Source organism: Dendrobates tinctorius, unplaced genomic scaffold (assembly GCF_039654945.1).
Source record: "Dendrobates tinctorius isolate UK_male_01 unplaced genomic scaffold, ASM3965494v1 ptg000159l, whole genome shotgun sequence".
NCBI lineage: Eukaryota > Metazoa > Chordata > Amphibia > Anura > Dendrobatidae > Dendrobates > Dendrobates tinctorius.
In genome coordinates this window covers 605,154-617,681 of record NW_027361826.1, presented here as the reverse complement: position 1 = coordinate 617,681, position 12,528 = coordinate 605,154, and the positions used below count along the sequence as shown (strand labels likewise).

At 48.7% G+C, this 12,528-nt stretch overlaps 1 protein-coding gene across 2 annotated transcripts in view; it reads left to right on the top strand.

Moving 5' to 3' along the window:
- The window catches only part of SYNGR1 (synaptogyrin 1), a 91,501-nt gene that overhangs the window by 71,166 nt on the left and 7,807 nt on the right, over positions 1 to 12,528 (top strand). For both annotated transcript variants that reach the window (XM_073549436.1, XM_073549437.1), the window contains exon 3: positions 5,620 to 5,765. In XM_073549436.1, the coding sequence (XP_073405537.1) occupies positions 5,620 to 5,765 (146 nt within the window). The remainder of the gene's footprint in view (positions 1 to 5,619; positions 5,766 to 12,528) is intronic.

Genomic DNA, 12,528 nt, shown 5'->3' with positions numbered 1-12,528 from the left:
GGTCATATGCCCGTTCAAAATGGAAACTGTAAATTCCGCAATAAAGTTGCTATATCAAAACTGTTTCATGGTGGTGTTAGACTTAAAAGATGCCTATTACCATGTATCTATCTGTGCGGCCTATCAACGCTTTCTTAGAGTGGCGGTTCACTTAGAAGGGTCAGTGCAGCGTTTTCAATGTCGCACTTCGGTTTGGCCTGGCAGTCGCCCCTCGGGTATTCACGAAGGTCATAGCTGAGGTTATGGCCCATCTACGGGAATCAGACATTATGGTGGTCCCCTACCTTGACGACTTTCTCATCATAGGCAAAACAGCAGACCATAGTCAGCAGCAGTTGCAAAAGGCTATGTCGGCCCTGAAACGGTGGCTACTTAATGTCAAAAAATCTCGGATACAGCCCATGAAAGTACAACAATTTTTAGGTTTGATCTTAGATTCTCAGATCCAAGAATGCCGCTTACCGTCCGAGAAATTAATACGCCTGCGTTGTCAGGTCCTAAACGCCTTCAACAATCCCACTATGTCCCTCAGGAAAGCTATTTCCCTATTGAGCACCCTCTATTCCTGTATCCCCGCAGTCCGGTGGGCCCAGTTCCATACAAGAAGTCTACAGGGCGAGGTCCTACTTCATCAGAAAATTCTCGGGGGTTCCCTGGAAGGCCAGCTGTCTCTATCCCGTAACACTAGAGAGTCCCTGAGGTGGTGGCTAGACAGAGATAATCTATCCAGAGGGATGCCCTGGGAGTATAACATGACCCGTATTGTCACCACAGACGCAAGCCCTTCCGGCTGGGGGGGCTTATATGGGTGAAATTTTAGTTCAGGGCCTATGGGATCATCAGGTAGACATGTTTTCTAACCTGAAAGAATTAACAGCGGTGGAGCAGGTGGTTGAAAGACTTCTCGTGTATCTGCAGGGTCATCATGTGCGAGTGTTTTCCGACAATCAGGTCTCAGTGGCTTATATCAACCACCAAGGTGGAGCTCGTTCCAGACCCCTGATGATGGCAGCAGAACGCCTGTTCCAGTTGGCAGAGCGGCATTTTCTCTCTTTAACGGCCTTGCACATAAGAGGAAAAGAAAACACCGCCACAGATTTCTTAAGCCGCAATCTTCTGAGACAAGGCGAAGAGTCCCTAAAAACCTCCATCTTCAACTTGATTGTACAGAGATGGGGTCAACCGGACGTGGATCTCTTCGCGACCAGGGAGAACAGAAAAGTGAGACAATTCTGCTCACTAAATCCCAGGGAAGATCTGCTGGCTGTAGACTCTCTTCTAATAAAATGGGACTTCAGACTAGCAAACACCGTCCCTCCCCTGTCTCTCCTACCCCTAGTGGTGAGGAAAATCAGGAAAGACAGGGTGAGGGTTATAGTGATCACTCCGTTCTGGCCCAGGAGAGCATGGTTCTCATGCCTCAGGACTATGTTGATGTCCGACCGTTGGGTCCTACCAGATGTCCCGGATCTCCTTTCCCAGGGTCCAGTTTACCATCCGCAGGTGTCTGGCCTATATCTGGCAGCGTAGGCTTTGAATGGGCACTGCTAAAAGACAAAGGGTTTTCACCAGGCCTAATAAATATCCTGCTCAAAAGCAGGAAAGAAATAACTAAAATTTACATTAGGACCTGGAAAAGATTCCTACAGAATTCAGGAGTTGTAACTGGGGAATCAGTGCCCATATCCCAGATCCTAGAATTCCTGCAAAAAGGTCTAGACATGGGGCTTTCCACCAGAATCCTTAAAGTGGAAGTGTCAGCCTTAGGGGCCCTTTTTAGCTGCAACATCGCCAGTAATTACTGGATCAATACGTTTATCAAAGCAGCAAGTAGGTCCAGACCAGTAGTCAAAAATAGGTTCATGCCATGGGATTTGAACCTAGTGCCTCGATTAAAAACCTTTCCCTTAAGGTAGCCTTCCTAGTGGCACTGACTTCAGCTCATCGAGTAAGCGATATCCAGGCGTTATCTAGGCTCCCTCCATACACTCAATTCCAGGATGACAGGGTAATGCATAGGGCTGATCCGGCATACTTACCTAAGGTATCTTCCAGTTTTCATAGGACACAAGAAATAGTCCTTTCATCCTTCCTACCTAACCTGGTTAATCAAAAAGAAGAGAAGCTACACACCCTAGATGTTAGATGTCTCCTGGAATACCTAGCATTTACTGACTCCTGGAAAAAAGATAATGCCTTGTTTGTCTCCTTTCAAGGCACCAGGAAAGGCCTTAGGGCTTCAAAAAACACAATAGGTGGGTAAGAGAGGCTATTTCACTAGCGTACACATCGAGAGGCAGATTGGCACTTGGAAAACTGAGGGCACATTCCACTAGAGCCATGGTGACTTCGTGGGCCGAAAGATCAGAAGTCCCCATTGACCAGATATGTAAGGCTGCTACTTGGTCCTCTCCGAGCACGTTTTATAACCATTATAGGTTAGACCTGGGTGCTTCCTCAGACCTCTCCTTTGGTGTAATGGTGCTGCAGGCTGTAGTTCTCCCTAAGTTGTTATTACTCACTCTAATTCTCTCAGGTGGTGCTCTCATGGACGATTGAATAAAGTCTAGTTACTTACCGGTTAACTGTATTTTTCGGAGTCCATGACAGCACCCTTAGATTCCATCCCTTTCTTTAGTTCTGGGTGTGCACTTCTTCCTCCTATTTGGTTCACATGTGGTAAATAGTTGGTAGTAATAGTATTGTACATAAATCATGCCATTAACCTTGGAGGTCCTCTTATGCTCTGTAATTCAACTGATGTGTGGGAGAAGGTGCCGCCATTTTGTTTCTGTATGTTTCCTGTTCCTGAAGGGCGGATCCCCTCTCTCAGGTGGTGCTGTCATGGACTCCGAAAAATACCGTTAACCGGTAAGTAACTAGACTATCATCTCCAAGTTTCTGTTGTTGTGTTTTTTTTGTTTAAAGATAACTTGTCAACACTGTTGACAATGAAGTCGTGGTATGGCTGTATAGGCTCTTGTTCCATAATAATGTTGTTGTTATCACTTTTCTCCTTCCCCTATGGCAGCACCACGGAGAGAGGGAACTAACGCCCTTCAAGGACTGGAAACCTACGGATAAAAGGGCGGTACCTCTCCCTCGCATCAAGTAGTTTCCTGTCCTTGACGGGGAACCTTCAGTATGGTATACCTGAAGATAAGAGATGTGTCCAGGCCTGGGCAGACCAGTACAGGCAGCGGTGATTCCCATGCCATGGCTAGTGCGGTGTCATGAAGCCACCACTGCTGGGGCTGAAGGGTCTTTCACGGTGCACACGCAGGGGGTGCAGAGACCGCACCATGCTCCGGTGCTGGCTTCTGGGCGTCCTGTCTGCGCATGAGGGGGATGCGCCAGTCGTTCCCTGATGACGCAGCCGGTGGGTCACATGATCGGGGGAAATTCCTGTGAAGAAAGTGGAAGAAGCACAGGGGGCATGCCGGGTGTCTTACATTCAAAAAGGAGGGTGATGAATATGCTTCCTGCAGCATAGGCAGTCCCCTGTAGGAATGGAGGCGCAGGACAGTGAGCCACCGCAGCAGCAGCCTAGAAAACAGAGGAAGGAGATGCGACTGCATGATTTTTCAGCCAGGCGGAGTGGACGTTACAGCAGCTATTCTACCCAACAGAGCAAGTCTCCAGCCTCCAAAGGCCCATCAGCGGACCCCATTCCTCGTTCTAGACAGGTACCCGCGCCTGGGTCTGGTTGGTGAGTGATCTTTGCGAAAGTTCACTTTGTAATTGGGGTCCCCCTTTCTCTTAATTTATTCATGGAGGAAAATGCTTGGCTAAGGCCAAGCGCAGGAGATGTCCAATGTGTGAAGAGGATTTACATGTCACCTGGAAAAAAAAGATTCAGCACCTGCTCTATGAATGAGTGGCAATGTGAGGAGACTCCAAATTTCGCCTCCAGATTGAGATCTGTAATCAGGACAGAGGTTGAAAACACCTTTAAATCCCTCTCCCCGGGGTGTAGTGTCAATAAGCAAAAAACTAGCAGGAGGTGCCCTAAATCTGAGACCAATAGTTCCAAGAAAGCACAGAGAGACTCTGGTTCCTCAGACTTTTCTTCATCCTCAGAGGAAGAGATGGGAGGGCGCCATTGTTTCCCATTAGAGGAGATAGAGGGTCTGGTCAAGGCAGTAAGAGGCTCGATGGGTGTGATGGACCCTCGCCCAGAAAATACTGTACATGACGTAATGTTTGCTGGACTTGGGCAAAAGAAACGTAGGTCATACCTTCTAAATGAGAATATAAAGTCCCTAATTAAAAAGGAATTGAATAGACATGATCGAAAAAACTACTCTGTACCGTCCCTCAAAAGGAAATATCCTTTTGATGATTTGGCATCTACATCCTGGGATAAAGCCCCGAAATTGGATGTAGCGGTCGTGAAGTCTTCCAAAAAATGCTCCTTTCCCTTCTAGGACATGGGAGTTTTGAAAGACCCACTAGATAAAAAGGCAGAATCCTTCCTTAAGGGCGCATGGGAAGCATCAGGGGGCAGTTTTAGACCTGTTATATGGCAACAACCTGCACAGCTAGGACCTTAATTATATGGATAGACCAATTAGAGGAACAACTTCGAGACAGGGTATCTAGGGATAAGATATTAGAGTCCATTTCCTTAATGCGGGAAACTAGCTTTCTTGTATGATTCTGCAGCCGACTCAGTTCGACTAGCGGCCAAATCCGCAGCTTTCTCTAACGCTGCCCGTAGAGCTCTCTGGCTTAAGTGCTGGCCTGGAGACATACATACAAACAAAATCAAAATTATTCTCTATCCCCTGTGCAGGTAGTTTTCTTTTTGGGTCACCATTAGATAACATCCTTGAAAAAACTAGGGATAAGAAAAAGGGATCCCCTAACCTGTCTATTCCCAAATACAAGAAGTCCTTTTGGCGTAAATATTTTTCTGTAGGAGGCCCCCGAGAGAGCAAGATAGATGGGAAGAGGGGGAAAAAAAGGTAGGTTTTCTCTTTGGGGGTTCCTCTCAAGATGGCAAGATAGGAAGCCCCTCCAGTGATGGTCTTACCCAGTTGGGGGAAGATTATCCCTCTTCCTTCTGGCCTGGGAAAAGATTTACAGCAGTTCCTGGATACTAAGCCTCATAAAGTCAGGCCTTCGTATAGAATTCCTCTCATTTCCAGTCCCAAACTTTGTGGTAACTCCTCTATGGTCCTCTCCAGAGGAACAATGGGCCTTGGGACACAAAGTGTTGGACAGGTTTGTCCGTTAGATCCAAGAGGTTCCCCTCTGGAAAAGTCAGAAGGTTTCTACTCCCCGTTGTTTCTGGTGAAGAAATCAGATTGATCCTTCCGGACAATAATAAACTTAAACTGAACAAGTATCTAAGGACTCTGACTTTCAAGATGGAGTCAATAAAATCAGCTGAGCTGTCAAAATATAGTTTCCAGATTGCTTTATGACAGTCCTGGACCTGAGGGATGCGTATTATCACATCCCCATTCACAAAGAATATATATATATTTTTTGTAATATTTATATTTTATAATATATAAAATGTTTGTAGTGAAGTTCATTTTTCTAAATATATTGGCAAATGTTACGAACTGCGATCACTCATCTGCTGCATTTCCTTTTTCATTTTTGCTATAGGTGTTTGGTCATTTTTTTGGTTTGTTGGGTTCTGCTTTTTGGCTAACCAATGGCAAGTGTCTAACCCGAAGGACAATCCGATGAATGAAGGAGCAGATGCTGCCCGTGCTGCCATAGCATTCTCATTCTTCTCCATCTTTACTTGGGTGAGTTGTACTATTAAACAATGAGGTTGGCTGCTTGTATGTTCTGGGGGTGGGATAGATGAAGACCTGTCTGGTTGGTTAAGGCATTGCACATGTGCAAGCCTAGCCAAGTAGTATCTGATACTCTCATAAGGCGCTCGTTCAGACTAAGGTTGAGTGTTCTCCAGTAAAAGTTGTATTTCCTATACGTTTAGAGCAGCACCAGATGCCTATTCCAGTGGCGATGGGCATTTTCCACTTAAGTTACCATACTACCACTCAGATTTTTGCATTCAGTGCAGTAGCACAAAGAGTTATTAAAGTCCATGTGGTTTCAGTCCCTCTTTCAACGGTTTCAAGAGTGAAGGATAATTGTAAAATACATACCGTGTTACACACTTCTCTAAACCTCCACTGATTCGGTGGTCTTCAACATGATGTGAAATGGCTTCCCGTCCATACCGTCATACGAACAGTCACAGACTGGTACAAAGGGGAGAGGACCCTGCCCTTGAGGGCTTACAGTGTACAGGATGGTGGGGAAGGAGACAGTAGATCAGGGGCCTGCTGCAGCTCCGGTGGTGGTGAGGTGTCAGCTGGGTCATTGTAGGCAGGAAGCTTTCTTAAAAAGATGGGTTTTGAAGTTCCGTCAAGAATGTTCTGAATGTGGTAGATAATTGGACATGTTGGGGCACAGAATTCCAGAGGATGGATGATATTCGGGAGAAGTCTTGGGAATAGATTTGGATGGGGAGTGAATAAGTGTGTAGGAGAGAAAAAAGTCTTTGGAAGACTGGAGCTTGTCCGGGAAGATATCAGGAGATGAGTTTGGAGAGATATGGATGAGACAGATTATGGACTGCCTTGTAGATCAATGTTAGTGGTTTATCCATTGGAAAATTGGGAGCCAGTGGAGGTACTTGTAGAGAGGAGAAGCTGAGGAGTAACACAGGGAGTGGTGGATTAATCAGGCAGCAGTGTTAATCAGGAACTGGAGAGGTGTAAAAGTGTTAGCTGGGTGGTCACAGAGAAGGATATTATGGGAGATGATGAGGGCAGGCACCAATATTTTAGTAGATTAAGGGTTGAGAAAGTGAAACATTTTGGACATATCTTTTAGTTGGAGGCAGCCAGAGGTGGTAAGAACTTGGATGTGTGGTTTGAAGGACAGGGAAAGTCAAGGATTACTCAAAGGCAGCGAACTTGCGTTAAGGGGGAAAGCTTAATGTCATTTATAGTGAGGGATATTTTGGTTAAGGGAGTTAAGTGACATTGAGGAAAGATTAGTTTGGTTCTGTCCACATTAATTTTTAGGAAGCAAGGGTAGGATTTAGGATTCTGGGCAGCAGAGAACGTCAACATATAGGTGGTACTGGAAGACATGGGACTTTGAGTTGTCCCAGACAAAAGGTATAGATGGAGAACAATAGGGGTCCCAGGACAGAGCTTTGAAGGACACCAACAGAAAACGGGATTAGTAGTCCATCAGTTATAATTTCTGGTGGAAAGTCATCCATCCATCAGTCTCCTGAGCCTACAGGAATTCATTGTTCTCAGCAGTCAGGTGGCTGTACAAACGGGATGTCATCACTTTAGTCCTGATGAACATCTCTGGAGCAGCAGGATTTGGAGAGGCAAGTGTAACGGGGTCATCCAAGCTGGGGTACCTCTTTCAGTACCACCCCGTGTTTTCGGAGGTCCACTCTGCGTTGGCTGGAGTCTGAATGAAGGACGCGGGCTGGAATTCCTCTGAGTGCATGGGCGCATATAAAAGATCACTGTTTATCCATGTATTTCCAGTCTGACAACACTTTACTCACAGGACACAGAATATATCACACAGATAAAGAGGGCAGGCCAGACATGCATTACAAAAGCCGCAGGTGGCCGGAGCCTGCCATGTTTACTGTGGAAATTACAAAGGTGGGGGGAGGGCGGACAAAAGGGGAATGCTGATACATTAGGGACATGCATCTCACATAGAACCTATTATACATCCATATAACTGAACAACATATTCTGGGTGCTAAGTGGTTCTGTAACACGTAACATGGCTCCCCCTTTTCAGCGATGCGATCGGCATACACAGTCTGATCCTCAACGGATCGGTTTGGGGATGACCGATGTTTATGGGGTTGGTACAAGTTCCGTTTGTCGACTTAGTCCATCGGCGTTACCGTTTTGTTTGCCGGGTCTGTAGTGGATGGTGAAGTCCAGAGGTTGTAGGGCTAAACTCCACCGCAGCAATCTGGCGTTGTCTCCGGAGACCCGATTAAGCCAGACTAGGGGATTATGGTCCGTTAGAAGGGAAAACTGTCGTCCATACAAATATGGTTGCAACTTCTTGAGTGCCCATACTACGGCCAGGCACTCCTTCTCGATGGCCGCATAGCTTACTTCACGGGGCAGTAGTTTCCAACTCAGGTAAGCTACCGGGTGTTCTTGGCCGTCCGGCCCGACTTGTCTCAGTAGTGCCCCCAATCCAAACATAGAAGCGTCTGTGTGAACCAGGAAACGTTTAGTTGGATCGGGTGCAGCCAATACAGGGGTATTGGTGAGGGAGTCCTTTAGTTGGCGGAAGGCTTCCTCACACTCTGGGGTCCAGGTTACCTGGCGGGGTAGGTTCGTATGGGTCAAATCAGTGAGGGGCTTGGCTACGCTGCTGTAATTGGGAACGAATTTCCTGTAATACCCCGCTGTCCCTAAAAACGCCATGACCTGGGTTTTAGTGCGTGGGATGGGCCATTTGGCTATGGCCTCAATCTTGGCTGGTTCTGGTCGCTGTTTCCCACTTCCCACCCAATGCCCTAAATACTGAACCTCTGCTTTGCCCACGTGACACTTGTTTGGGTTCAGGGTGATTCCGGCCTGGTGGATCCTGTCCAATACTATCTGACTCTTCAATGACCCCTAAACGCAACATCTCTTGTATCTCTTGTCGCATCCCCTCTCGTACAGACTCTGGGACGCAGAAGGGGTTTTGTCGCAGGGGGGTCTGATCCTGGGTCTCAACCTTGTGTTGTGCCAGGCGAGTGTACCCCTGTCTCTCTGAAAACATCCTCTCTCACAGCCTCAACAACGCCTCCGCCTGCTGTCTCTCCCGGGGGCCTAGGTCTTCACCCAAGTGTACCTGGTCCCATGTTTTAGACTGAGTCCTTTCCCCTAAGGCCTCTTTCACACTTCAGTTTTTTAGCATCAGTTCAAATCCGCCAAAAAGTCAGAGAAAAGAGAGAGAGAGAGAATGAGAATTTTGTCCGGCACCCAGAAAGAATTTCGGGTTAAATCAGTGTCTGGAGGATCCGCCACAGAAAAAAACGTTGCAAGCTCCGTTTTGAAATCTTTGAGGATGGTGACGGACAGAAACTTTTGGCGAATCCTCACAAAAAACGGATGCAACGGACAGCAATCCGTCACAATCCGCCATTAATGCAAGTCAATGGGGAAAAAAACGGATCCTCAAAAGAAAATTGAGGATCCGTTTTTTTCAAAACCTGGCGGATTGTGACTGATTGTAAAAAACGGAAGTGTGAAAGAGGCCTAAGACATCCGGCAAGGGAAGTCCTGCTAAATCCTCTGCTTCAGGTGCACAGATGGCCACTACCTCTTCAGGGCGTTCCCGGTAGGGCTTCAGCATATTCACGTGGAACATGCGGATAACCCTGGGGTCGTCACAATCGGCGACATTATAGGTTGTGTCGGCTACTTTCCGCACTACCTGGTAGGGCCCCTGCCATGCAGCTTGGAACTTGTTCTGCTTAGTGGGCTCTAACACCAGGACCTTCTGTCCTATTTCCAAGGTGCGCTCTCTGGCCCTCCGATCGTACCATACGCGCTGGCGTCGCTGGGTCGCCTGCAGGTTCTCGCGTACAACCTGGGTCAGCTCCTGTAGGCGGTCCCGGAATTCCAGCACATAGGGTACAATAGGTACCCCTTCTATGAGGCCTTCCCCTTCCCAGTGTTCCAGCACTAAGTCTAGGGGTCCCCTTACCCGTCTCCCGTATACCAGCTCGAACGGGGAGAACCCTGTGGATTCTTGGGGCACCTCCCGATAGGCAAACAGGAGGTGTGGCAAGAATTTCTCCCAATCCCTGTAGGTCCTGGTAAAAGTCCCAATGAGCTGTTTTAATGTCCTGTTAAAGCGTTCACACAACCCATTGGTTTGCGGGTGGTACGGGGCGCTTTTAATGGACTTTACGCCACACAGCTTCCACAGTTGGTTGGTCACCTCTGCTGTAAACTGGGTACCCTGGTCCGAGATAATCTCCAGGGGAAATCCAACCCGTGAGAAAACCTGGAGCAGGGCGGCCGCCACCGTCTCTGCCAGTATGTTAGGTAACGCAACCGCCTCTGGATACCGTGTGGCATAATCTACCACTGTCAATATATACCTTTTCCCTGACGGACTGGGTTTGGCTAACGGCCCTATCAGATTGACCGCTACTCTGCTAAATGGTTCCTCCACAATGGGGAGGGGGCGTAATTTGGCCTTGCATCGATCCCCCCTCTTACCAATGCGCTGGCAACTGTCACAGGTCTGGCAGTACTGACGAACATCATAGGTTACCCCCGGCCAAAAGAAGTTTTGTGTCAGACGATGCCTGGTGCGACTGACGCCGAAGTGCCCGGCCAAGGGTATGTCATGAGAGATTCGCAGTAACTCCTGCCTATACTTCTTGGGAACTACCAGCTGTCGTTTTATAGTGGGGCTCGTCCCTGTGTGGTGCTGCTCTGTGATCCGGTAGAGGAGTCCCTGCTTCCATACAAACTGTTGCCCTTCCAGTACTCCTCTCCCCTCCTGTGCCTTCCCACGATATCCCTCTAATGAAGGATCCTCAAGTAACTCCCTCTTAAATTCATCTGGGGTGGCCCAAGAAATGTGTCTGGCTATGGGAATACGTGCAGGGCTGGGATGTCTTACCTGAGCCTCTGAGTGTGATTCCGCCTCCGCAGCTCGAGCTTGTCTCCGGGTGGTCACAGGATAGGTCTCAGCCAGAGGGGCGACCGAGAATGCAGACAACATGGGCCCCAAGTCATTTCCCAGCAAGACGTCTGCAGGCAAATCCTCCATCAAGCCGACCTCAACAAGGCCATCCCCGACTCCCCAGTTCAGGTGAATCCTGGCAGTGGGTAGTTGATGTATAGCTCCCCCTGCTACACGGACTGCCACTGTCCGGTCCGTCTTCTCTTGGTCCCGGACGAGATGAGGCTTCACAAGGGTCAAAGTTGCTCCGGAATCTCTTAGTCCCTGCATACGTTTCCCATTAACCCACACGACCTGTCGATGCTGTTGTCGATTATCTGCCCGGGCTGCCTGCACGGGGTCTACTTCATGCAGCACTTCCTCCATCTCTTCTACCCCTTGGTTAATTGTAGCCCCCAATGCCGGGTCAGCTTTGCCTTGGTAGCAGTGTACAGCAGCCCGGCTGAAGGTAGCTGTTCCCGCCTTTGGCCACTAGGTATGCTGAGTCCGATTGGGGCATTGTCTTTGCAGGTGGCCCAGCTGACGACAGGTGTGGCATCGCACCCCAGGGGGACTATGGTAGGCCGGGTTTCTAGCTGGTCCCCCTACAATCTTCGGTGGTTTGGGGCCCTCCAGGTCCATGGGCGGGCCCCTAGTGACCACCTTTGATCCGGATAACTGCGGCCTCTTGGCATCATGATGTTCATCCGCCAGACGAGCGGCTTCCTCAAGAGTCGTTGGCCGCCTGTCCCGAAGCCATTCCTGTGTCTCGGGGTTTAGTCCATTAAAGAATCGTTCTAACAGGAAGAGCTGGAGGACGTCCTCCTTAGTGGTTGCTTGGCTCCCTTGTACCCACTGTAGCAGTGACTGCCGTAATTTACAGGCCCATTCAGCGTGGGTATCGGTTATGCGTTTTATAAGTCCGCGGAACTTTTGGCGGTAGGCCTCTGGTGTCAGCGCATACCGGGCCAAGATTACTTGTTTGATCTGCTCATAGTCCATACAGTCCTCATCAGGTACCGTGCGATAGGCGTCCGCTGCCCGGCCTGTCAGCTTGCTGGCCAGAATCTGAACCCGTTCCTCCAGCTTTACTTGATGAAGGGCACACTGCCGCTCAAAGTCCTGCCGAAAGCCATCAATGTCTTCCTCTGCCTCCCCCCAACTGTCAGAAGGCATTGTACTGGATCTTTTTGTGGCTTACTGTTGAAGGTACCTGGTCGAAGGCCAGAGCTACCCCTGCTCGCTGACTCTCCTCTCTCCGCTCTGCCATCTCCATCTTGGCCAGCTCCACTTTGGTCCGCTCTGCCATTTTCATCTTGGCTAGCTCTATCCTGGTCCGCTCGGCCATCTTTTTCTTCAGATCAGTACACACATCAGCCATCACCTCTCGTATGATCTCTACTGCAGGGTTTGGGCCATAGAACGCCAGTCTGTTCTTTACCTCCCTCTGGAATTCGGTCTCCTCCACATTCACATTGGGGGGCGCTGCACTGTCGTGTTCCATGATGGCTATCAAATCCGCTTTTGTTTTGTTGCTGGCGATCAACCCTCGGGCTTCCACCCGATCTTTTAATGTAGTCCTCTTTAACTTCTGGTAATTATTTTCCATTCATTCCTTTCCTCCTGTAGAAGGGGTATCAAATCCCACTGGCTGCCACCAGTGTAACGGGGTCATCCAAGCTGGGGTACCTCTTTCAGTACCACGCCGTGTTTTCGGAGGTCCACTCTGCGTTGGCTGGAGTCTGAATGAAGGACGCGGGCTGGAATTCCTCTGAGTGCATGGACGCATATAAAAGATCACTGCTTCTCCATGTATTTCCAGTC